Raw genomic sequence first — 26,394 nt, 5'->3', positions numbered from 1 at the left:
GGTGCAACAATACGTCAAAAAGCAGCGCATCGGACTGGTACTGATCCACCATATTCACAGGACTTTGCATCCGGTGACTTTTGGTTTTTTTGAAAAAAGGAAATCTGACAGCGTATGTGGTCACAACCTCTAATCACATTAGCTTTGGCATCGACAATTTATCAGTGACCTCTACATGCCCTTGAAAAAAGCTTTGCTACAGCGATCACATCATGGATGGACAGGTAGACTGCATCCTCTTCCCTCTCTTTAGACCTTGATAAAATAACGAGCTCGTCAAACACTTGGAATATGCCTTCTAATTCTGACAAATGTCACACTCTCACTACCTCTCCCTGAAAGGACCGTCTAGAAAAGAAGAAGTAGCTTACCGTAGAGGTGTGTCAGCTGACCAGTCATTCCATATTGTGGTGTTTGGCAAAGTCCATGGAAATAGAATTCTGATGATTGGAAATTTTATAAATGTTATGTTATATTATTTCACTAAATGAAGTTTCTTTTGCACGGTCAAACTATTACCTTTTGCTCACAGATGTTAGTTAATCGGAATGACATTTTTTATTTCAATTACAGTTCAACTTGAGTATGTTTGGTAGTATGCTTGAGTATGGTAGTAGTATGTTTAGCCTCCATTTTACTTTGCAAAATATGACTAACTAGAATGGCACCCAGTAGAGAGCATACCTCCACCTGGTTGGTCATATCACTCAATGGTGAAGAATCACTTCAAACATTCTACTAGCCGGATCCGGATCTGGATCTTCACCAAACTCTAATCATTTCGTCCTTGTCACATATGCCATATCTCATATCTCTGCCAAATTTCGTCCGAATCCGTCCACAACCTTTTGAGATATTTTGTTCACAAACGGACAAAAACAGACGGACAGACAGACAGGGGTAAAAACATAACCTCTGTCCACCTTCGGTGGCAGAGGTAAAAAAAAAGGTACCACCTTGACCTTATTAAATATACTAGAGCGTGCCCGTACGTGGGTGCAAAAAAACATGCGTGCAAACAACAACAACAAAAAAAAACTTTGAAACCACGTGGCAGTAACGACCACAGAACCCCCCCTCTATTTACATGAAATGGTTTGGTCCATTCGCAAAGCCAAAGCGAACGGCTTGCGAGTACGGTAGAACCCCCCCCCCCCCTCTATTTACATGAAATGGTTTGGTCCATTCGCAAAGCCAAAGCGAACGGCTTGCGAGTACGGTGACCATACCTTGGGAACCACTTGTCCGATTAATTTCAAACCTTGAAAAGGCACATCCTCGGGTCCCCAGCAATATACCTGGCAAGTTTCAAGTATATCGGACCCGTGGTTGTCGAGAAACAGCGGTCACAGACAAACACACACACACACAGACACACAGAGATTACTGGAATTATTATTAAACTAGGGCATGCCCGTACTATATATATATCTAAAATTATATCCCCCCCCTCTATTTACATGAAATGGTTTGGTCCATTCGCAAAGCCAAAGCGAACGGCTTGCGAGTACGGTGACAATCCCCCCCCCCTCTATTTACATGAAATGGTTTGGTCCAAAGCGAACGGCTTGCGAGTACGGTGACAATCCCCCCCCTCTATTTACATGAAATGGTTTGGTCCAAAGCGAACAGCTTGCAAGTACGGTGACAATCCCCCCCCTCTATTTACATGAAATGGTTTGGTCCAAAGTGAACGGCTTGCGGAGTTTGGTAAAGAAATCGCCATAGCTCGGTAACTACTTCTCCGATTAATATGAAACCTTGAAAAGGCACATCCTCGGGTCCCCAGCAATATACCTGGCAAGTTTCAAGTATATCGGACCGGTAGTTGTCGAGAAACAGCGGTCACAGACAAACACACAGACACACAGACATTCACACAGAGATTACTGGAATTATAGATAGATATATATGTTGTTGGGTATGGGCGCATAAACATATGACCTCGGCAAAAATGGCGGAATGTTGACCACACATCCCTCCTTGGCGGAATGTTAACCCTATTTGCCCTCTTGTAGATCCCAGAGCCACTCTTTCTGGAATTCCCGTTCCCACAATGCCCCACCCCCCTCCTTCGTGTTCCTTTTCTTTCCTATCCTTCTGAACTCCATATCCTCTCGTTGCCCCCTTTCTCAAGTTCACCTAAAATGTTCCGCTCATCCACACATGCCTTGCCTTATTTTCATACTCGATAAGCAAATGGCCTCTTGATATTCCTTCAATACCATGCTTGATTTATTGTCCCTCACCTCTAGAGTGTACTTGTTGTTCCCACTTGGAATCGGCAGGCTGAGGCAAGCAAACGCCTCAAATGTGTGAGACTTCTTTTTGCACGAAGCACATTGCAGCGTCGACTTAAATTGTCCATGGAATAGATCCACCACCACCGAGGCGTTCAACTTGCTGTGTGCTTCCCAAGACAGGTGGGCTGCATCTGCATCCGATAACAGCTCGCTGCTATCTTGGCTAATGTGTTCTCGCTTTGCCTAGCACACAAAACACACAAAATCGCTCATATCATCTGATCATACGTTATCAAGCAACTACAATGCTCACAAAAAACTTGCTTCATCTCATAGATTCACCAACATTAAACCCTTTGTTGATTTTAAGGAGCTGCAGAGTTGCTGAAAGTGTGTGTCGGACAGGTGAGTTGCATTTTTAGTGTGAAGAGATGTAAGTAACCGAGAAGAGATTGAATTGGTTTAGTGATGTGATGAGGAGAGAGAAAGAATATGTGGTGAGGTGAGTGATGGAGATGGGATTGCCAAGAAGAAGAAGAGGAAAGTCGAAAAGTAGATGGAAGGATGCGGTGGTCAGATACCAAACATCTATATATATAAATATGTGTGTGTGTGTGTGTGTGTATGTGTGTGTGTGGTGTGTGTGTGTGTGTGTGTGTGTGTGTGTGTGTGTGTGTGTGTGTGTGTGTGTGTGTATATATATATATATATGTGTGAGAGCTGATGTGTGTGAGAGTGGATATGTGTGAGAGCGGATGTGTGTGAGAGTGGATGTATGTGAGCATGGATGTGTGTGAGAGTGGATGTGTGTGAGAGCATATGTGTGTGAGAGCGGATGTGTGTGAGAGCATATGTGTGTGAGAGCGGATGTGTGTGAGAGCATATGTGTGTGAGAGCGGATGTGTGTGAGAGCGGATGTGTGTGAGAGCGGATGTGTGTGAGACCGGATGTGTGTGAGAGCATATATGTGTGTGAGAGCATATGTGTGTGAGAGCATATGTGTGTGAGAGTGGATATGTGTGAGAGTGGATGTATGTGAGCATGGATGTGTGTGAGCATGGATGTGTGTGAGAGCAGATGTGTGTGAGAGCATATGTGTGTGAGAGCGGATGTGTGTGAGAGCATATGTTTGTGAGAGTGGATGTGTGTGAGAGCGGATGTGTGTGAGAGCATATGTGTGTGAGAGTGGATGTGTGTGAGAGCATATGTGTGTGAGAGCTATGTGTGTGAGAGCTATGTGTGTGAGAGCGGATGTGTGTGAGAGCAGATGTGTGTGAGAGCATATGTGTGTGAGAGCATATGTGTGTGAGAGCGGATGTGTGTGAGAGCATATGTGTGTGAGAGTGGATGTGTGTGAGAGCATATGTGTGTGAGAGCTATGTGTGTGAGAGCGGATGTGTGTGAGAGCAGATGTGTGTGAGAGCATATGTGTGTGAGAGTGGATGTGTGTGAGAGCATATGTGTGTGAGAGCATATGTGTGTGAGAGTGGATGTGTGTGAGAGTGGATGTGTGTGAGAGTGGATGTGTGTGAGAGTGGATGAGTGTGAGAGTGGTTGTGTGTGAGAGTGGATGTGTGTGAGAGCGGATGTGTGTGAGAGCATATGTTTGTGAGAGTGGATGTGTGTGAGAGCGGATGTGTGTGAGAGCATATGTGTGTGAGAGTGGATGTGTGTGAGAGCATATGTGTGTGAGAGTGGATGTGTGTGAGAGTGGATGTGTGTGAGAGTGGATGTGTGTGAGAGTGCATGAGTGTGAGAGTGGTTGTGTGTGAGAGTGGATGTGTGTGAGAGTGGATGTGTGTGAGAGTGGATGTGTGTGAGAGTGGATGTGTGTGAGAGTGGATGTGTGTGAGAGTGGATGTGTGTGAGAGCGGATGTGTGTGAGAGCGGATGTGCGTGAGAGCGGATGTGCGTGAGAGCGGATGTGTGTGAGAGCGGATGTGCGTGAGTGCGGATGTGCGTGAGCGGATGTGCGTGAGCGGATGTGCGTGAGAGCGGATGTGCGTGAGAGCGGATGTGCGTGAGAGCGGATGTGCGTGAGATAGGATGTGCGTGAGAGCGGATGTGTGTGAGAGTGGATGTGTGTGAGCATGGATGTGTGTGAGCATGGATGTGTGTGAGCATGGATGTGTGTGAGCATGGATGTGTATGAGAGTGGATGTGTGTGAGCGTGTGTGTATGTGTATGTATGTACGTGGTTTTTGTGTAATCTCACCCGATTGAGGTCTTCGTTTAATCCATCTAATAAGAAGACCAGTAGTTCTTGAGAATCTTGCTGCTGAAAGCCTGAAAACTGTGTGTTTACACGACCAATTTGAGACTTGAAGTCACGCGGTGAAATTGATCGATACTGCCCAGACCACAGTGCTTGTACAAGGACGGCAAATTCCTCAGCCAATGCTCCACCATACCCCAAGGCATTCTTTCTGCAAACAAGGTTTTGAAGAATGAGAAAGCAAATAAAATAGAAAACTGGAATCACAGATATTCAGGAGTGAATGCAATGTTTGTCTTACACCACCCACCTTGACCAAAGTGAAATTTAAAGGAAGACACAGGATCTCTATCTGTACTTATTTTTCTGTAGGGGCTGAAGCAAGGTATGTTTGTACCAGGTCTCATTCGTATTGGTTTAAAAAAAATTGTACCCATGTCCGGAGGAAGCGGTTCAGTTTGATATTTTAAACATGAAATAGGCAAAGCCTAGAAACGAATGAAACCCATTATAATTACCCTTTAGAACCCTTTATAATTACCCTTTAAAACTCTTTAGAACCCATTAGAATTACCCTTTAGAATCGTTTAGAATTACCCTTTAGAACCCATTAGAATTATCGATTATAACCCTTTAGAATTAAACACGGTGGGTTAGGAAGGTTCTTATACTTCATTTTTGATGGGCAGACATAGTCAAATACTGAAGCGGCTTCTTGCCCAAGAAAGATCATGGCTGATAGTGAGAACCAGGAGATTGAATGACTGGACTTCCTCAAAATGATTGCTTAAAAAGTAGATAGTAGTCAGGTTCACTATGTTAACAAATATAATTTCGTTCAAAATTTTGGGATGAGCAAACCTGTACATTTTTGGAATCATCAGAGCATGGAGAATCCGAAAATCAATGTTGGCATTTGCACAGACACCTGCATGGCCGCCATTTTGGATTTTCAAAATTGCCGCCATAAAATACATATTTTGCGCTATCTCGGCTTCTAGTCAACCTAGAAACTTAATTAAATATGCTAATCCTATGTTTTCTGGGTTAAGGAATCCAATAAAGGCCTCAAAATAGTGCTCAGGATTATAGAAAAGCAACAAACGAAGGTAATTGAAAACCATTGTCTTTATATTTGTGATATAACTGTATTACATAATACATGATATTGCAAGTCCTTTGAAGTTATAGGTATGGGTTTATAAAGCAAGAAAGCAGCCTTGTTAGTATCAGATTGAACTACAAGTCCTATACACAGGATCTACTAGGTCTACACCGTTCAGGAATATGCTTTTACAGATCTTCATCACTGTCCTGAGTGTCATTTTCGCAAAGGTGTCTACGCAAATGCAAACATTAATTTTTGGATTCCTCATGCTCTGAGTATTCCAGAAATGTATAGTTTTGCTAATCTACCAAAATTTTGAACGAAAAAACATAGTGAACCTGACTATAGGATGGTTTGTCAGATGGTCCTGTCGGAGAGAGATAATGAGAGTGTGAGATTTGTTAGGATTGAAAGACGAATTTGAAAAGACGAATAATCCCCTCTATCTCTTTGCTGATGACTCCACTCTCTGCCACTACATACCGCATCCCTCAGATCGGCAGTCTGCAGCCTCCTCACTCTGCAGACCTAGACAAAATCACAGACTGGTCAAACAAGTGGAACATGTCTTTCAATCCTGACAAATCTCACACTCTTACGATGTCTCTCCGAAAAGATCGTCTGGAAAACCCTCCCATCTACTTTTGAACAATCCTCTCCAAGAAGATCTGTCACTCAAGCCTTTGGGCCTAACTATCTGCCATGATCTTTCCTGGGAAAACCACATTTCAAAGCTGGCCTCCAAAGCCAGTCGCCGACTGGGCATCCTCCGTTGTGCGAAGTCGTTTCTGGGCACTTTGGAGCTCCTCACCACATGCAAGGCTTTCATCCGCAGCTCAATGGAATACTGTTCTCCCCTCTGGGCCGGTGCTCCTGCCTCTCACCTAGCTCGGCTTCACGCTGTTGAAACCAAAGCTTTCAGAATCATTGGAATCTCCCGCGATGAAGCTATCTCCGAGGGCCTTTCACTCACTCACCGCAGGCTTGTTGGTGGTCTTTCTGTCTTCTACCGACTCCTCTCCGGCCTAGCTCACCAAGCTCTGTCTGTGCTCTGTCCCCCAAATATTCCTACAGGTGGCACAAGATCTGCCAGCAACCCTCTTATGGTGAAACTGCCAAAATCAAGACTCTCTGCCCCCCTTCACTCTTTCATTCCTCTTTTCTCCTGCCTCTGGAACAAATTCCCTCACTCTCTTCAATCCCACTCCTCCCTCCAGGTGTTTAGAACAGCTGTTCACCACCATCTCTTATCTTCCCCATACAAAACCTTGATCTTTTCTACCCCCGTTAATACACCCTAAATCCACCTTCAAATTCCATTTTCTTTCCTGAAAGTCCTAGTAGTGTCCATTTGTTTTATACCGTGTACCCCCCCCCCCCCACCCCCCAACACATCCACACCCCGGCCCTCTCCCTCTCGTCTCCCGCTAACTTTATTATATGTTTTGTGTGTTTCTGTTTCTGGTTTATGTGTTTAATGTGTTTGCTCTTACACGTGCCTTGACTTTGTATGCAAAAAATAAAAAATAAAAATAACATTCTTTTTACAACTAAAATGGCTGCCCGTCGGCCACCTTTGATCATATCGCAAAACAAAATTATGTGCATATGTTGACCATCATGCATTGACTTTATGCCAAGTATCAACAAAATCGGTCCATACATCTCCGAGATATGGTTGCGGACGCACGCACGGATGGAGAGACAGAAGGGAAGGACGAGACCCCATCCATAATCCCCCGTTTTGGTCTAAGTCCAACGGGGGTTCATAAAATTAGAAAAATATGGGGATAACCTGGGGAGAGTGTTTTTAATGTACATCTGTCCACCTCTCCCCTTCCTTCTTTTGTCTATTCTCTGACACAATTATCTTTTGTGGATATATGATCGGGATGTATGGAGATTCAAGGCCATCGGCATAAGAAGAAAAGAAAGACAAGGAAAAAAACAAACTGCTTTGGCACCTTACTTGTTTATGTCATCGACGTATTGGTTGCCCACAAAGTGCTGTGCAAGTGGTGTCGTGCTGCTCAGGCACTGCAGCACCGAGTTCATATAGCATGTGTTTCCAAGGTTTCGAAGACCGGTGCGGCCTCCACCTAGGCCACCATACGTTGGATTGAGGTCACGTGCACGGAGAGCAGAAGGTGAAGGACGGAGCTTGGCTTGGATATTTGGTCTAAGAAGGAATTTGGAAAATGAAAAAGGATTATAAAAAGGTCTTAATGCATCGTATGATTGTTGAAGCACAGCAGTAAAACAAATTTGTTAACCAGGAAATTTAACTGTTGTAAATCAGTACTCAGACCTTTTTCAAGTAATGAGGTTTTATTGAACTATATCTCCACTCATCCTACAACACAAAACAAGAAAAAGAGCAATCAGAGATTGCAAACCCTCGCCAGGATGTATTTTGAGTGGTTTTAAAGGCTTTGTTTTTCTATTCTATTCAGCACTTTCGGAGATATAGAGGTGCAAAGTTTTTCGCTTTTTCCAAGATGGTGGCCAAACCACGTCACCTATGACGTCATAATGATCATTAAAAAATTATACGGGTGGAGTTGCACCTATGGTGCAAATTTCCTGTCAATCGGACCAACGGTTGCAGAGAAAATTATATTTATTCTGTGCGGACAAACAGACAAACAAACGGACAAACGGACTCAAATGCAATACCCTCTCCTCTGGTGAGGGTAATAATGCACAATTAATTAGCACTACAAAGGAAGCAATCAAAAGAAACATCTCCTCCAAGCCCCCCGCAAGCAAGCAATTACGTACCTGTTAATCCCGATAGTCTCTTGGCACTAGGATAACAGAATGCCACGAGATCGAGCACCGAACTGTCCGGACTTATATAAGCTCCCTCAAGGTCGGCCCTCCGACCGAACCTTCTCTTCAAGCTCGAGACATTACATCATATTTCACCACATTAACATTAAGATATTTTAACTTAAAATCAATCTTCTCCATCAAACGTTCCTGGTTCGCCGATGTGATCCATCCAAGTGAAATTAAACTAAAGAAAACATAAAACATAGGGGCAACACTCCTGGCGCTCACCTGGTAGAATAAGCAATATAATGACGTCATCGGTGTGTAGTTTCAGAAGAAAAAGCAAATTCCTATTTTGGTCATCCGTCCTCTTTGGGTCTTAACCCCGGGGACACGACAATACTGACGCAAATTTGACTTTTCTATTTTTAATTATTTTGTAAAAATGTAAATTAAAAAAATTAAAAACTTCCTTTCACATTATGGTGTATTATGTGTACTTCAGTGACAAAAAATCTCAATTTAATCCAATTTAAATTCAGGCTGTAACACAATAAAATGTGAAAAGTCAAAGGGTATACTTTCTCAAGGCCCTGTCTATATTGCTTAGCCTCTCCCTTACCTCATTAAGCATCGAGTACACAGATTGAAGATTTTGACCCTTTCCAAATAATGCATTTGTGACGACACTATGTCATAATGCACAGACAGAACTTCCTAATACACAAAAGGTTACCGTAGCAACCAAAAATGTACAATACATTGTGAAATCAAATAAAAAATATCTTCTTCCTTTGCCTATTTCTTATTGTTTCATTCTTCCCTAAACACCTTCCTTCAACATATTGTATAACCTCTCTTTTGAACATCGGCCCACTTTTCTCCTTATCCTCAAGTACTTTTTCATGGTCATTTTTGCTTTTCTGGTTTAATGGTGAGGGTTTTGCAGAGGATAAACATGTCATGTTGGTCTGTTTTTTCTTTGCTTTCCAGCACATAGTGTTACCAAAAGTATTCGGTGGTGGTATGTTTTAATGTCTAAAATAAAATGCCAGTACACAAATACAAAATGAACTAGAACGGCACTCAGTGGAGAGCATACTCCTGGTTGGCCATATCACTCAATGGTGAAGAATCACTTAAAAATTCTACTAGCTGGTGGAACACCTTTGGTGGAGGAGGTAATAAAGGGACGGGGTCCATAAAAACTATTCACAAATTCAATTAAAGGGGATTTCAGGTAGAACTACCTTTTTATATGTAGCATTTAAGAGCCAATCGTAAGCTGCCTTAAGGGCATTGAGCCAATGTGTTTACCTCTTGGCTTTATGTTAAAGTTGGACGAGAGAGACAATTTCACAGATGCAAAAATGTAACGATGGAATGGAATGGAATATAGTGTGAAGGTTGCATTTTTGAGGGTCTATAAGGAGGGTGTTATTCAACTAATGCGTAGGAGATCGAAGGCACCCTAAAGATGTAGACCTGAAAGGGCAGGTAAGATCAGCTCGAGTATAAAAGACTAAGAGGTCACCGTTCCCGCTGTGATGGAACAGTAACAGCTCTTGTACTTCATCATATTGGGGAGTGATGTCAATAATGTTAAGAACTTTATAATACAACTGGCAGATTTTGAAAACTCCAATAATATTAAATATCCTGTTAATCCTGATGAAAAAAAACACAGCTACAGAATTTTTGCCAGGATTCTAGAAGAGTAAAATTACACAACTGTGCAGGTGGAATATGATAGCAGGTGAGGTGCCAAAGCCAGCCAGAAACTGCTCAACCTTCCCGGATAGAAAGAAAAGTTTCCAATTAATGATGGAAAAGTGTGGACAATATGAGGGAAATGCACTGGGGACTAGTCTTTGGAGGCTTTACTGTGTTCCCATATATTATATGGTAAATTACATGAATCCAACCTAACAGCTCGATTAGGGTTTGGGTTTGGGGTACTCTTACTTCACCTTGGTCCCATATATTGAAAGAGGAGGACAAAATACCCAAGATTAACATAATAAGACATGACCAATTATTGGGGGACGAAAATAGTAGGAGAGTTCAACTGTTAGTTGAGGCAGACATTTATTGCAAGCCCTGACAAGTGATGTCAGATTGTCCTTAATGGAGTTTGCCTTCCATGTCGAGGTGAGCAGCTCGATAGTAAGTGGCTCTTTGCAAGTTTATATGTACGGATGGATACATATTGGGCAGGTTAGCCAGACGTATGTGAGATGTGATGAGTCTGTGCATCAGAGAGAGCAGGCCCTTGTGAAAACATACATTCCCAGGAGGTACTTAGGATGTTACAATAATTTAAACAATATGTTTGTTCAATCCTGTGCAGGATAACTCTCAGCCATGGTGTAACATTCAGAGTAAACGATAAGCATTAACTTTCCTGTTTTATGGAGAAGTAAGATCAATTAAAAGTAATGATCCTTCAGAGAGTCCTTCAAGGATTACCATGTCGTAAAAAACAGTTAACGAAGGAAACAGACTTCCTTCCTAAAAGCTATGTTATATTTCAACAAAATTAAGATATCAAATGGTATTTTGGATTGTTGGTTTGATTCCGATCAATAATTCTGGACACAAATTGAATTGCTAAATCAGCAAACACAAAAAGCAAAATAATTTCTAACCACAGACAATATAGTTTTAGATATTCTAAATGTCCTGATCTTGGAAATTTAAGATTCTATTTTAATACCCTGGGTGTTATGGTACCCAGACTCACTTGGCAGAGCGATCCACCGTTGGCACCGAAGAAGGTACTGGATCAGTTGCCTCGTTGGGACTCCCAAGTTTTGCCACGTTTGGAGAGGAGAAGGAACGGTGTAGTTTGGGCCTCATATAGCCTTCTTCTATATGCTTTACCCTGGAATTTCTAGACTCGTTACCACCAACTCCTGGTGGATAAAACGATCTTTCTCCAGCTACTTCATCTGTAAGCACTGGCTGGTCGATTGAGGAACCCAAAATCTGCAAAAATGCACAACAACAAAAAAAGGCAACAGTTTTTACTGCCAAGATTTTAATCCATTAATTAGGAGAACAAATATTAAAACCCCAACAACACTATTTCCTAAATCATTGTCTTACTAAACAATACTCAGGCAATCAGGTTTCGCTGCTATTACAAGTGACATATAGAAGGGCTCGGGTTTTAAAACGTTTGCGCACTTTACGACAACTTGATAGTTTTTGTAAAATTATATACAATAGTTGAAAATGTGGGTGAAAAAAAAGGAATAAAGGATATTGCAAATTTAACGTTCATCTCCTTTCAATGTTCACTTGTAAGATAAACATAGGGGCAATACCCCTGGTGCTCGCCTGATAGAATAAACAGTATACTGTACTGACTAAAGGTATTTTAAACCAATTTCAATAGTTGCTAGAAGACAGGGCAGCAGGTGGAATCATACTAACATAATCATAAGACTTTAAACAAACAAAGAAAAAATAGCTATTTTGGGGGGCAACCCCTCCCTCCCCCAACCCTATATACCTCCTAAGACCCCAATTTTTTCTAATTCCTTGAACAAACACTGGTACATCATGGGTGGTGAAGGTTGTGGTCAAGTTTCATTGAAATAGCGTGTGTAGTTTCTGAGAAGAAAGCAAATACCTATTTTGGGGGAACACCACCATAGACCTCCAAAGGGGCAGATTTTTTTTAAGGCCGTGTACAAACTTTGGTACATCACGGTGGTGAAGGTTGCGGTCAAGTTTCATTGAAATAGTGTGTGTAGTTTCTGAGAAGAAAGCAAATACCTATTTTGGGGGTCAAACCTGGATCCACGTTGACCCTGGTAAAACCCCTTAGACCATTAATTTTTTTCATGCCGTGAACAAATTTAGTCACAACACAACAAATATCATTTGTGCCGAATTTGGTCGCAATCCCATCAGCGGTTTCGGAGAAGAAGTTTCAAGTGTTTACGGAATGACCGACGGACAATGCGCCATTGCATAAGCTCCCCTGAACTTCGTTCCAGGTGAGCTAAATATCACATTTTGTACTTCAACTCAGCGAATCATTTTTAAAGAGTTATAATAAAACAAAACCATCACTAATTTTGGCCTTAAATAACATGAACGTTAAAAAATAAAAGTGTGATCATGTATTAAAACATCCGATATAGCAAACTCCAATTAAAAAGAATTAAACAAAAAAACAAACCCTCTGATACAAAAATATATTGATGGTTTAAATGAAAAGGAAGGCGTTGGTAAAGATCGCGAACCCATTCTCAACAATACTCAAATATGGAAGGAATTCCGGAGAGATGCCATTGTTTTGTCACTTGGGGAAAACATTCCTACGTCAATTGCAGCAACATTCAAATTTGTTTCTGATTATTCCAAATAATTTCCGTGCTGCAAAATAACAACAACAACAACAACAACAACAACAACATCAAGGTTAGATTGCTTTTCGAATTGTTTTGGTCAAATTTTAAGGATTCTTACTGCTTGTTTTCCAAAAGCAACATAGCAAATCCATGTGTACTTCAAAGCTTCAAATGGGACTCAGGCAAACTGGCAGGGACTGCAAGCAGCCATTTCACTTCAGGACTGGTCACTAAAATCTACTGCATCTGATTAAAAAAAAAAAACTTCCTTATGCACAGATTCATCCCATATCGCCTTGGGTTATCATACCTATCCTTCCGCCCCTATTACACTGAATCTTGTGGTGAGGCATTTGCCTTGAAACAACTTGTATTCTCCTCATGGAAGGCAAATCAAACTGAAGGCAATCCCAGATCATTCCAAAAAGCCCACAAGTGTGTCCACTCTCAGAAGAGCCAGAAAACAACATCTGTCCAACTTCAAAAATGAACTTTAACTTGTCTCCCTCCTCTAAAATCTGGTGGTGCCCTGTAAAGTTTGTCTCTGGTGTATGCTCCTCTTACATCCCTTTCCCTCTCTTCAAATGGCACCACAACTGACTCTGCTCATGAGAAGGCCAAATGCCTCAATTCTGTGTTTGCTTCAAAATCTGGTGTCCCCAACACCTCACTCTCTGCATCCACCCAAAGCAGTCACACCCAATTTCTCCTGGACTCGGTGACTTTTGCACCTGAGAAGGTGAAGTTTCTGGCAACCCTCAACTCTGATTCTGCAACTGGACTGGACGGCATCAGCTCATGTCTTGCACATCCTCTTTCTGTCCTTTTCATCAGCCAACATCACCCTAAGGCAGTGTTCTGGGCCCAGTCCTATTCCTAATCTTCATCAACGATCTTTCTGAATCTCTGGGAAATCCCCTTTTTATATTTGTTGATGACTCCACCATCTGGCATGGAATCCCTCATCCTTCAGATAGACAGTCAGTACTAGCATATTCCCTCTCTTCAGTTGACAAAATCACAAATTGGTCAAACACTTGACCCAAACTCATATCCACCTACAACGCCTTCATCCAGAGCTTGATGGAATACTGTCCACTAATCTGGGCTGGCGCCCCTGCCTCGCACCTTGATGCCGTGGAAACTAAGGTTTCAAGATCAATGGAATCTCCCACGATGAAATTGAGTCTATGGGCCTATCTCTTTCTTTCTCTCTGTCTTATCCACCTCCTTTCTGGCTTTGCACTCTTTGTGCTTTATCCCTCCCAGGTATCTGCAGGGTGCACACACAGTCCACCATCAATCCCCATCTAATGAAACTCCCAAAATCCAGAATCACTCCTCACCTCCACTCATTTGGTCCTTTTTTCCCACCTGCAGAATCAACTTCCACATTCTCTTCAATCTCATCCACCCCCCCCCCCCCCCCCCACCCCCAACAGGTCTTCAAGACAGCAGTTCATCATCTCAGATCTTCCCCAATCCAAACTCATGATCTTTTCTACTCCCTTTAAACCACCTCCCTCAAATTTCTATTTTTTCCTTCCTGTGAGTTTGCTTTTTTATCCTAACCCTTGCGTTCTACCCTTCCCCTCTTCCTTACCTGCAGCCTTGTTGTCCATCTCTGTTTACTTTGTCCCTCGGCCCTGCTCATAGCATTTCCCCCTTTTCTTCTTCTCTTCCTTTTGTTCTGTTGCATCCTGATCCGTTTTGTGTTCTCGCTCTTGCACGAGCCTCGACTCTGTATCCAAAATAAATAAATAAAATATTTTCTTCACTCGACAGTTTTCCATAGATTTCCACAAAAGCAACTTCATTCAGTTTCATATTCAGATGTAGCACATGGAGTGGATGTATGCAATAAGAAATTTTCGACAAAGAACCCAAATTTGATTCCCAAGACAACCAACTTAATGGCTGACTTTATGCAAAACATATCAAGGGATCTTTAATCTTCACACAATATTGCAAGATAAATCTGCATTACGCCCCCAAGACCCCCTTTGTATTCTGGATAAAATTCCAATCCATATCCAGACTCGGCAGTTCAGAGAGAAGCACATTAACGCTGATCTTTCCTGTCAGTTCTTGAGATACATTTGGTATGATTACAATTAGTGTTGAAATTTTCCCCCTCTTTGCTTGCCCATGGAACTATCTTTCCGAGTCTATCTTCTCAGGCTTTTCTCTTCAGGATTTCAAGTGTGGCATTGTCAACCGCTACCTCATATCTCTCCCAATGGGAACAAATCCAGATTTACAGGGAGTTGCTTGTAAGGGAAGCGTGCTTGCCCCTGTACCATGCGTGTTGCAGAGCATAGCACTTTCTCCAGTAGGTTGCATCCTGCTTCAGAAAGGGCCTCCATAATGGTAGACAATACTCCAGATGCGGTCTAACAAAGCTTGCGTAGGCCATCTGGAAAATTACAGGTGTAATAGAAACAAAGGAGTGTCGAAAGCAATGCATTACAAGCGTGCTCTGTTTGATGCCACATTAGCCTGCATTGAGGCTAACAGTGTGTGCATTGTACAAATTCCAAGGTCGGCGATACTATCAATCGTCACAAGGTCCACTCCACCCAAACGGTACTCCACTCTAGAGGGGACCCATACAAGGTGCATGACCCCACATTTGGTTGGATTCCCTTTCATTTGCCACAGTTGCGTACACTCCTCAGGCTTGTGTAGGTCCACCTGTAATGCCGGAATGGTATCGTGTTCCGTTATGTTACACGAAAGCTTGAGGTCATCTGTGAACAGCAGCGATCGACAGCTGAAACAATCAAACAAGTCATCAATATATATTAGAAACAACACTGATTCGAGCACTGTGTCCTGCTAGGCACTCCACTGTGAACCTCGGCCCAGAACGAAAGTGAACCATTTACCGACACTCTTTGTCAGCATCCAGTCAGGAAGTTAGGAAGCCAAGTCAAAAGTGGCGGTCGCAGGCCCCAGGCTTCGTGTTTCCCAAGAAGACGTCTATGCAGGACGGTGTCGAAAGCCTTGCTGAAGTGAACATCAATGACATCTACAGATTTATGCTCGTCTACCGCAATGGTCCAGTTATCATGTGCCGATAGCAGGTTGGTAAGACACGAGCGATGTTGGCAGAAGCCATGTTGCTCCTGGGCAAGTAGGTGATGCCCTTCCAGGTGCGCCATAAGTTCTTGCTTTAACAAGCACTCAAAAACGTTGCACATCACTGAAGTAAGGCTGACTGGTCGGTAATTGGACGTATCTTGTTTATCACCATTTTTGAAGATGGGCGATACATGCGCTTCCTTCCAGTCCCTTGGGAGACTCCCGGTGGCAAGCAAGAAGTTGAACAGCCAACACAGCGACGACGCTAACTCGGCTGCCAGTTCCTTAAGAACTTTGGGGTGCAGACCATCGGGCCCAGGGGATTTGCTGGGATCAAGGGTATGCAACCGTTTTGTGAATCCACGTCCCGTGATGAGGATCATATGCAGAGTGTGATCAATGTTCACCCTCCTCTGGCAGCTAGGAAGACCAGGAATGGGACCTGGGTGTTCTTGTGTAAACACTGCAGAGTAATGATTTGTAAGGCATTGGGCCATCTCCATGTCTGTCAGGAGTAAGGTTTCTGTCATTGAGTATATCTACCCCCGCTTGTGAGGTATATTTTTCATGGAAGTAGGTGTAGAGTTTCTTTGGGGCCTTTACAGCCTGTTTCACTAGGTGGGTCTCATGTTGTTTCCATGCCTCCCAAAAGCTTGCCTTGAAAGGATGTTGTGTAGATTTGAAGACTGCATAGTCTTCCGGGTTTCGGGTGAATCGATAACGCCCCCATTTCTTTTTCTTTGCCGTAAGCTGCTATAGCAGGTCCCTTAATATCCACGGTAAACTGGGATGTTTTGGTTTTAACATAGCTCATGGCTGCTCCTCACTCGAGTCCCTATATATAGAGAGCCCCGACAAGGCTTGTCCGGAAAATTCTGTTCAGGTGGGCCGTATACGCCATGTTGCTTCCATTCACTGCAAATCCCATTCTTACAAAATGACCGAAAGAAGAGCCGAAAGAAGGAAATTGTAGAACAGAGTAAGGTCAATGGGATGGAAACAGACTTTGTCGTCATTTCTATGCCAATTAAGTGATAGTCCCTTATCGGCCTATCTATTTACAGTGCTGATAGAAAGTTAATTAAAAATACAAAACTGGTATATATTGGTTGGATAAGAATCCACCCCCCTGAGTTAATACCTGGTGGAAGCACCATTGGCAGCAATCACAGCTTTGAGTCTGTTGGGATAGGTCTCTACCAACTTTGCACACCTTTATTGGGCAATATTTGCCCATTCTTCTGTACAAAACTGTTCAAGCTCAGTCAAGTTGTGTGGGGAGCGTTGATGGACAGCAATCTCCAAGTCATACCACAGATTTTGGATTGGATTTAGGTTGTGGCTCTGACTGGGCCACTCAATGACATTAATCTTTTTGTTCCTTAGCCACTCCCCTGTAGTTTTCGCTGTGTGCTTCAGGATGTTGTCATGCTGAAAGGTGAACTTCCGTCGCAATTTCAGCTTTCTTGCACAGGGCAGCAGGTTTTCCTCTAGGACTTTCTGTATTTTGCTCCATCTATTTTCCCTTCTACCCTGACAAGTGCCCCAGTCCCTGCTGATGAGAAACATCCCCATAACATGATGTTGCCACCACCATGCTTCACAGTAGGGATGGTGCTCTTTGGGTGATGTGCTGTGTTGGGTTTGCACCAAACGTAACATTTTGCATTTAGGCCAAAAAGTTCCATCTTGGCTTCTTCAGACAATAAAACTTTTTGCCACATGGCTTCAGAATCGCCGGAGTATATGTTTCTTTACATACCTCAAACGGGACTCAAGGTGAGCATTTTTGAGCAACGGCTTCCTTCTTCCTATCCTACCGTACAGGCCACACTTGTGGAGTCCTTGGGATATTGTTGTCGCATGCACACAGTGACCAGTCTTTGCATTTGCCTCTTGGTGGCATCTCTGATCAGTCTCCTCCTTGCTTGGTCATCCAGTTTGGAGGGACGGCCTGATCTAGGCAGGGTCTTGGTGGTACCATACACCTTCCACTTCTTAATGATTGTCTTGACTGTGCTCCAAGGGATATTAAAGGCTTTTGAAATATTTTTATAACCATCCCGTGATCTGTGCCTATCCACAATTTTATCCTGGAGGACTTTTGAAAGCTCCTTGGTTTTCATGGTTGAGTGTTTGCTGTGAAATGCATGACCCAGCAGAGGAACCTTACAGGAACAGGTGATTTTATACTGAAATAATCAGAATCACTACAATTGAACACAGGTGAAGACCAATTAACGTGGTATGTGATTTTGAAGGTGATTTGTTACACCTGAGCTAATTTACAGTTGCTATTATAAGAGGGGTAGGCATTTATCCAACCAAGATATTCTAGTTTTGTATTTTAATAAAATTTCTATAATTTGTGGAATTTGTTTTTCACATAGAAGTTGTGGGTTAAGATGATTAAAGATAGGTGGAAAACGTCTGATTTATTACATTTTAATTCCAGGCTATAAGAGTATAAGCCAACAAAAGGTGAAAATTTTGAAAGTAGATGTACAGTCACGTGAAAAAGTAAGTACACCCCATGTAAAGTTTTGACTTTTTCAACATATTTCAACATACAGCTATTTGATCTTCATTTCAACAATATTGATAGATAAAGGTGATATAATATAACAAATATCATGAAACATTTACATTTTGTAGTCCATTGTATAATTTAAATAAACATAAATGCAAATTTCGCATGTGGAAAAAGTAAGTACACCCCATGAAATGTTTTTTAAAATCTTTTTTAACATATGTGGACATATCAATATTTGATCTTCATTTAAACAGTATCTATCGATAAAGGTGATCTAATTGAACAAAAAAACAATGGAAAATTGACTTTGCAATAATTAATTTATTCAACAAAAAATTGTTGCACAGCATGCACAATTGCATGCACAACAGCAACAACATGCATTTTAAAGGCCCTTTTCCCTACTAGAGCGGGGGTTAGCCTTGCGGTCCCCATGACAATCTTCTCCATTTTGCCCTATTTTCTGCATCTCTCCTTGTTAAGCCCCTTGCCCGCATTTCTTCTTCCACCATCTTTAGCCAAGTCTTTCTCGGTCTTCCCCGTCCTCTACTTCCTTCTACATTAATTTCCATCACTCTTCTCAACCAGTCACTTTCATCCTTCCTCAACACATGACCAAACCATCTCAACCTGTTCCTTTTCACAGCATCAATCACAGGCTCTATTCCCATCATCTTTCACAATTCATCATTTGTCTTCCTCTCTCTCAACGATACTCCGCACATCCGTCGAACCATTCGCATTTCCACCCTTTCCAACCTTCGTTGCTGCTCTACGTTCATTACCCATGTCTCGCACCCATAAATCATAACACTTCTCACACATGCAGCATACACCTTTCTCTTCAGCTTCAACGACACTTCCCTCATCATCAGCATGCCACTCAGTTCCCGAAACTTCTTCCATGCACATCTCACTCCAGCAACCGTTGCCGAGTCTGATCCACCTTCTCCATTCAGCATGTCTCCGAGGTAGCAAAATGTTTTCACACCTTCCAGCTTCATGCCGTCTCCAAGATCCAACTCAACATTTCCTCCATCTGCAGCTCCCTCTGTGCACACCTTACATTTGAATGTAGCTGCCACACTGGTTAATGACCCTCTCAGACCACTACATTTTTGATGAACCGACTCAGCGCACATTGTACATTGAATGGAGTTCACTCCAACACCCTTCCTACACACAGCACAGGGCCACTTCCCAGTTCTTTCCACCTCACCAAATGCTTTACCACTTGCCATCACCTTCGTCTTTCCGATATTCACCTTCAGACCTTTTGTCTCCATACATTCTTTCCACTTATTCATCTTTTCCTTCAGTCCATCCATACTTTCCGCAATCAACACCAGATCATCTGCATACAACAACTCCCACGGTAAACCCTCCTTTACGTTCTGAGCCAGCACCTCCATCACAGCTACAAATAGTAGTGGGCTTAGTACCGACCCCTGATGCACTCCCACCTTCACCTTAAACTCACCACTGTTCCCGTCCTTCGTCCTTACAGCTGTGCACGCTCTTTTGTACATTGCCTTCACCACTCTGATCAACCATTCCTCCACTCCTAACTTCCTCAATGCCCATGTCAATACTTTGCGTGGAACCCTATCGAATGCTTTCTCCAGATCAACAAACCCAAGAAACAACTTCTTCCTCTTCTCCATGTACTTCTCCTGCAACTGCCTCACAATGAAAAGCGCATCTGTCATTCCTCTTCCTGGCATAAATCCAAACTGCATTTCGTCGATCTTCACTTTCTTCCTTATCCTCCTCTCCAACACCCTTTCCAATACCTTCATTCCATGCTCCAATAACTTTATCACTCGGTACGAGCCACACTCCAGAGGGTCACCTTTCCCCTTGTATAGAGGGACGAGGGTACTCAGTTCCCAATCCACTGGAATGCGGCCTTCTTTCACCACCAGCTTACAGATCTCTGTCATTCTCTTCACACCCCAACTTCCTGCTGCCTTCAACATATCTCCCACAACTCCCGTCGGCCCTCCCGCTTTCCTACCCTTCATTGCTTTTATCGCTTCCTCAACTTCCTTCTCAGTTATCTTCTCTGCCGGTCCTAAAACTGGGTTACTCTCTATGTTGCCATCCCATTCATTCTCTGTATTCAACAGCATTTCCATATATCTTTTCCATCTTCCTTTAATTCCATCTGGGTCGACAACGATTTGTCCCACTTCATCCTTCAAGCAATTCACCCCCATCACATCACACCTCTCTTTCGCTATCTGCTTTGCAATCCTGAATACTGCTTTCTGACCCTCTTCCGAATCCAAGCGTTCTCCGAACATTTTCCTACATGCCTCCTGCGCCTTTGCTACCTCTTTCTTTGCAGCCTTCCTGGCTGCCTTATAACTTTCATGCTCTGCTGTTTCTGCTCCCGTACCCTTCGCCTTCTGCCACTCCTTGAACTTCTTCCTCTTCTCGTCAATCCTCTTTCCAACTTCATCATCCCACCACCATGTTTCCGAGTGCCTCGGTGGTCCTTTTGTCCATCCACATACCTCACCAACGGCTCCCAACAGAGTAGCTTTCATTGACATCCAACCACTTTCAAGCTCAACCACATCATCCTTGACCCTACTCAGCCTCTCTTTTAATGCCTTCCTTACTGTCACCTCTTTCAACCTCCACACCTTCATTCTCGGTTGGTACTTCACCCGCCGAGCTCTCCCCGCACCTTTCACCCTTATGTCGCAGACAACCAAGTGGTGCTGTGAAACAGCCTCCTCCCCCGGGATCACCTTTGTGTTCCGGAGGTGCCCCCTATCTCGCCTACGCACCATCAGGTAGTCAACGGTTGTCGTCGACCCACCTGACGTGTATGTAACAAGCTTATTTTCCTCTTTCTGGAACTGAGTATTACAAATCAACAAATCAGCTCCATCAGCAAACTCCAAAATCCTTTCACCTTCTCCATTTCTCACACCATATCTGTAACCCCCATGAACTCCGTCAAAAACATCCATACTCCTTCCCACATGTCCATTTAGGTCTCCTCCTACCACAACAACTTCCTCATCTTTCACGTTTTCCATCAGCTTCTCTATCGCACACCAGAACTTGTCCCTCTCTTCATCGCTTTGACCAACCTGCGGAGCATATCCAGAGATGACGTTCACCAAGAGCTTTCCAATCATCATTTTCACCATCATCAACCTATCACTCACTCTAGTCACACTCACCACACTGTCTACAAACTCCTCAGAAAACAGGACACCAACACCATTCACGCCCTCCGGGCACCCTTGCCACATAAACTTGTATTTCTGTCCCTGCCGACCCTTCACCATTCTCACACCACTTCCCTTCCATCTCGTCTCTTGCACACAACATATGTCCACTCTTCTTCTGACCAATACTTCCACCACTTCTCCTGATCTCCCTGTCATTGTCCATACATTCCATGTCCCAAACCTCAGAAACCGATCTCCACTTCGGGCTGTACCCTGCCCATATGTAGTTGTAATTGTCATGGTTCTCTTTTTGAGGCAATGTTTTTATGGCCGGATGCCCTTCCTGACGCCAATCCTCTTATTCGTCTCTTACGACACGCAGGGAGGGATATGGTGTACCTATTCTAATCCAGGGTACACACTGAGAAACGTTTAAAACATGGAAATTCTGGGGGGGTGGGAGGGGTTGAGAAAGCAGGAGCAGAGGTGGAAGAAAAACGAGATATAGGGGGCGGGGCACAAGTTGAGACGAGGAGGAGAGCGAACAAGCACGTGTCCGGGAGGAGAGAAAGAATTAATATAGAATTTTTTAATATATATTTTTTGTTTGTTTGTTTATTTGTTTGTTCTGTTTTCAAAACGCTGGACAAAGGGTAAGATGTTTGTGAGATGTAGGGGGGGAGAAAAGAAAATCAAAGAAACAAGCAAATACTATGAAGGAAAGAACCCAAATTCACAAAACACTGACGGGGGGGGGGGGGGGGGGGGGAGGGAGCATGGAGAGACCAGGCCGCACGAAGCGCACGAGGCGCAAACAAACAAACAAAAAAACGACTAATTACACACAAATTTGCAACAACTACAAAACCAAAATCAAATAGAAACACACAATAACACATACACACCAAAATACCCAGCGGAAATTTGACAAAAAAAAGAACGGGAAAACACTCAAACTTTGATGCTGTGGAGAGATCGAAGCAAGCCTCGTCGCTCGAGGGACCGGAAGTCCGGAAGTCACAGCTCGTTTCAAATCCCCCCACAACATCTCAATGGGATTTAGTTCTGGGCTTTGACTTGGCCATTCCAGAACCCTCCATTTCTTTCTTTTCAGCCATTCCTTGGTGGATTTACTGGCATGTGTAGGGTCATTGGCATGTTGTAAGGTCCACCTTCGGTTGAGCTTCGACTTTCTGACAGATGGCCACACATTATCCTCAAGCACCCTCTGGTACAATGAAGAATTCATAGTGGATTATATGATGGTGAGCTGCCCAGGCCCTGATGCAGCAAAGCTGCCCCAAACCATAATATTTCCACCACCAGTCCACCATGATTTACAGTTGGTATCAGGTTCTTGTGGTCAAATGCTGTCTTTGGTTTTCGCCAAACATGTCTTCTGGTACTGTGGCCAAATAGCTCTACCTTTGACTCATCTGTCCAGAGCACATTGTTCCAGAAGTGCTGGTCTTTGCCTAAGTGTTCATTGGCAAACTTTAGTCTTGCCCTGATGTTCTTTCTGGAGAGCAAAGGTTTCCCCCTGGCACACCTCCGATGTAGATCAAAGTTGTGCAGCCTCTTTCTAATGGTAGACTCGTGCACTTTGACATCAACAGTGGCAAGAGCTACCTGTAGGTCCCGTGATGACATTCTGGGGTTCTTAGAGACTTCTTTCAGCATCTTGCGGTCTGCTCTCGGGCTGAACTTGCTGGGGCGGCCTGGCCTGAACAAGTTGGCAGTTGTTTGGAATCGTCTCCACTTGTCGATGATCTTCTTCCGGATAGTCGAATGATTGATTTCAAATTGTTTGGAGATCTTTTTAAATCCCTTCCCAGACTGGTAGGCATCTATAACCTTCTTTCTGAAGGCCTCAGAGAGTTCTTTTTATCTTCGCATGGTGAGGCCACACACTTAAACAACAAAGAGCAAACCAAACGAAATGTCTGAGGTTTAAATAAGACAGGTTCCTCCAAGATCCTCTCTAACGATGTTCTAATCATTTGCACATGAGCTGGTGCACCTGATTCTAATTTTAGGTATTTGAAGTAGTGATAAATGTAGGGGTGTACTTACTTTTTCCATATGCGAAATTTGCATTTATGTTTATTTAAATTATACAATGGACTACAAAATGTAAATGTTTCATGATATTTGTTATATTATATCACCTTTATCTATCAATATTGTTGAAATGAAGATGAAATAGCTGTATGTTGAAATATGTTGAAAAAGTCCAAACTTTACATGGGGTGTACTTACTTTTCCACTTGAGTGTATGTGTGTGTGTGTATATATATATATATATATATATATATATATATATACTACTGTGTTCAAAAAGTATCCGACCTTTATTTTTCGTGCGTAAAAAAAAAGAAGCTATGGAGGCGTTGATTGGTGCACGTATGTAGGCGATCCTAATGCGCACGCGTGAATTTTTTCCCACCTGCAGAAGCTGTCATTCGACGGCAGACCGCCGATGAGTGAGGACATGTAAGTGAGCGCCGTCGGATTTTCGTTTTTGACAAAATGACGGAAAAACTTGAACAACGCTACTGCATCAAATTTTGTGTAAAGCTTGGCGATTCCCAAGTGGAAACGATCCGCAAGATTCAACACCGTTCATTCCATTATGAAGGAGGATTTGGGCTTCAGGAGAATCTCAGCGAAGTTCGTACCAAAGCTGCTAACGATTGAGCAGAAGCAACTCCGTTTGGAGATCGCACAGGACATGCTGGAGACTGTGAACAGTGATCCCAGCTTCCTCAACACAGTGATCACTGGCGATGAGTCCTGGGTTTATGGGTATGACCCAGACACCAAGTTGCAGTTTTGATGCAAGTTTGATGAAACAAAATTTGATGCAGTAGCGTTGTTCAAGTTTTTCCGTCATTTTGTCAAAAACGAAAATCCGACGGCGCTCACTTACATGTCCTCACTCATCGGCGGTCTGCCGTCGAATGACAGCTTCTGCAGGTGGGAAAAAATTCACGCGTGCGCATTAGGATCGCCTACATACGTACACCAATCAACGCCTCCCTAGCTTCTTTTTTTTAACGCACGAAAAATAAAGGTCGGATACTTTTTGAACACACTACGTATATGTATATATATATATATATATATATATATATATATATATATATATATATATATATATATATATATATATATATATATATATTGTTACGGACGCGGTTAAAGATGTTATTTTGACCGAGCGGTGGTATTACCGCGACCGAACAGTGCTTCCTTGATTAATACCCGATTTGCCCCAAACTTTGGCCGGATCGCGCCACCGCTATTCAATCGGGAAAACTCGAAAGCGACCGAATACAAAGAGGAAAAGGAATAAGACGAGAAGACGTACAGAAGAGTAATTGGATTTATTATTTACACATATAAGTAGGAAGAAAGCAGTCACGTTTATTTACAGACGAGATTAGATACACAGTGCAACGCTAGCTTACCTACAGTCTTAATTAACCCAGGGACAGAACAAACATGGACAGACTCACGCGGGGAATGATGATAGGACTGGCGGGAGATGGATGGCTTGCGGGATAGGGAGGTCCAACTGGTCCTGCAACCGATCGACTCGTTGGGCAGCCGCCGCTCCTTCGCGGCCCTGCTCCAAACTGCCGTCCAGGCCTCACGCTGCTGTGGCTGCAGTTTCGGTGGCTCCAGCTGCAGCAAATGCAGTTGCGGTGGCTCGAGCTGCAGCAAGTGCAGTTTCGGTGGCTCGAGCTGCAGTGAGTGCAGTTTCGGTGGCTCGATCTGCAGCACAACTCTGGACTTCTCTCGGACTCAACTCCTTGGACTCCCTCTCGTCTCTCTGTAAAATCTCATCTCTTTTTGGGACACGCCCTGCCTGCGGGTTATATAGGCCCCGCCCCTCAACCTTCGCGAACCTCCTCGATGTTTCTCTCCACACCCTCTCCAAGTCCAACCCCTTGTTCGTGGTTGGTTGAGTGGGGCTGACTCACTCCTCCCCTCTATGACGAGGTGGGGACCCGCCTTTCTTCCCCAACCCTGCCTCGTGGTCAATGGCGGATGAAGAGAAAACCGCCCAAAATGCAGTTGGCAATGCGAATGGCAATTGAAGAAAAGGGGGAATGGAGGTTTTGGGAATGGGAATGAAGGGAATCTATCTCTTTCACTGGTGCAATGGAGTATTTCAATTAATGGGAGACACAGCCTTACCCTAAAACACATAATAAGATATAACTGTTGAACAGGGGTATTCTATGATTAGCTGTGGTGTGGATGCTTTATGGGACGCCCTTTGACCTTTACACAGCTCCGGAGGCAGGAGGCGCAGAATAAACAATAATAATTACACACAATCAAAAAAATACAGTCCTCATATCCGCAACAATATATATATACACACACACACACACACACACACACACACACACACACACACACACACACACACACACACACACACACACACACACACACACACACACACACACACACACACACACACACACACACACACACACACACACACACACACACACACACACACACACACACACACACACACACACACACACACACACACAAGGACCTCCTGGCTTTAATGGGCACCAGCCACGGATTATGTCTCACATGGTAGAAACCGCATAATCCGCAAGGAACGAACAGAACAGTCTGCCTGCCACCCAGACCATTATTCCCACCAATGCAAACCAAAGCCAGGGGGTATGGTGCGATTGGTGGAGATAACAATCAACGACATACAGCGTGATGAGCACTGTCCCGATCTTATATGTATGAGTGCGTCTCCAATACTGCTGAGTTTTTGACACTACAGATATAATTGCCAGTGATTTAAAAATGTACACCTTTATTTAAATAAAGAACCCAAGA

General features: G+C 43.4%; 1 protein-coding gene across 4 annotated transcripts in view; it reads right to left on the bottom strand.

Annotated features, from left to right (window-relative positions):
* LOC137427412 (ubiquitin carboxyl-terminal hydrolase 8) overlaps window positions 1-26,394 on the bottom strand; it is a 171,873-nt gene that overhangs the window by 19,180 nt on the left and 126,299 nt on the right. For all 4 annotated transcript variants that reach the window (XM_068116890.2, XM_068116889.2, XM_068116891.2 and 1 more), the window contains 4 exons: window positions 11,085-11,329; window positions 7,536-7,745; window positions 4,459-4,669; window positions 2,250-2,486 (listed from right to left, as the gene is read on the bottom strand). In XM_068116890.2, coding sequence (XP_067972991.2) covers window positions 2,250-2,486; window positions 4,459-4,669; window positions 7,536-7,745; window positions 11,085-11,329 — 903 coding nt within the window. The remainder of the gene's footprint in view (window positions 1-2,249; window positions 2,487-4,458; window positions 4,670-7,535; window positions 7,746-11,084; window positions 11,330-26,394) is intronic.

Source organism: Myxine glutinosa, chromosome 2 (assembly GCF_964187855.1).
Source record: "Myxine glutinosa chromosome 2, kmMyxGlut1.1, whole genome shotgun sequence".
NCBI classification, from domain to species: Eukaryota; Metazoa; Chordata; class Myxini; order Myxiniformes; family Myxinidae; genus Myxine; species Myxine glutinosa.
Note: the sequence above shows the minus strand (reverse complement) of the source record. Positions and strands in the feature narration are given on the sequence as shown.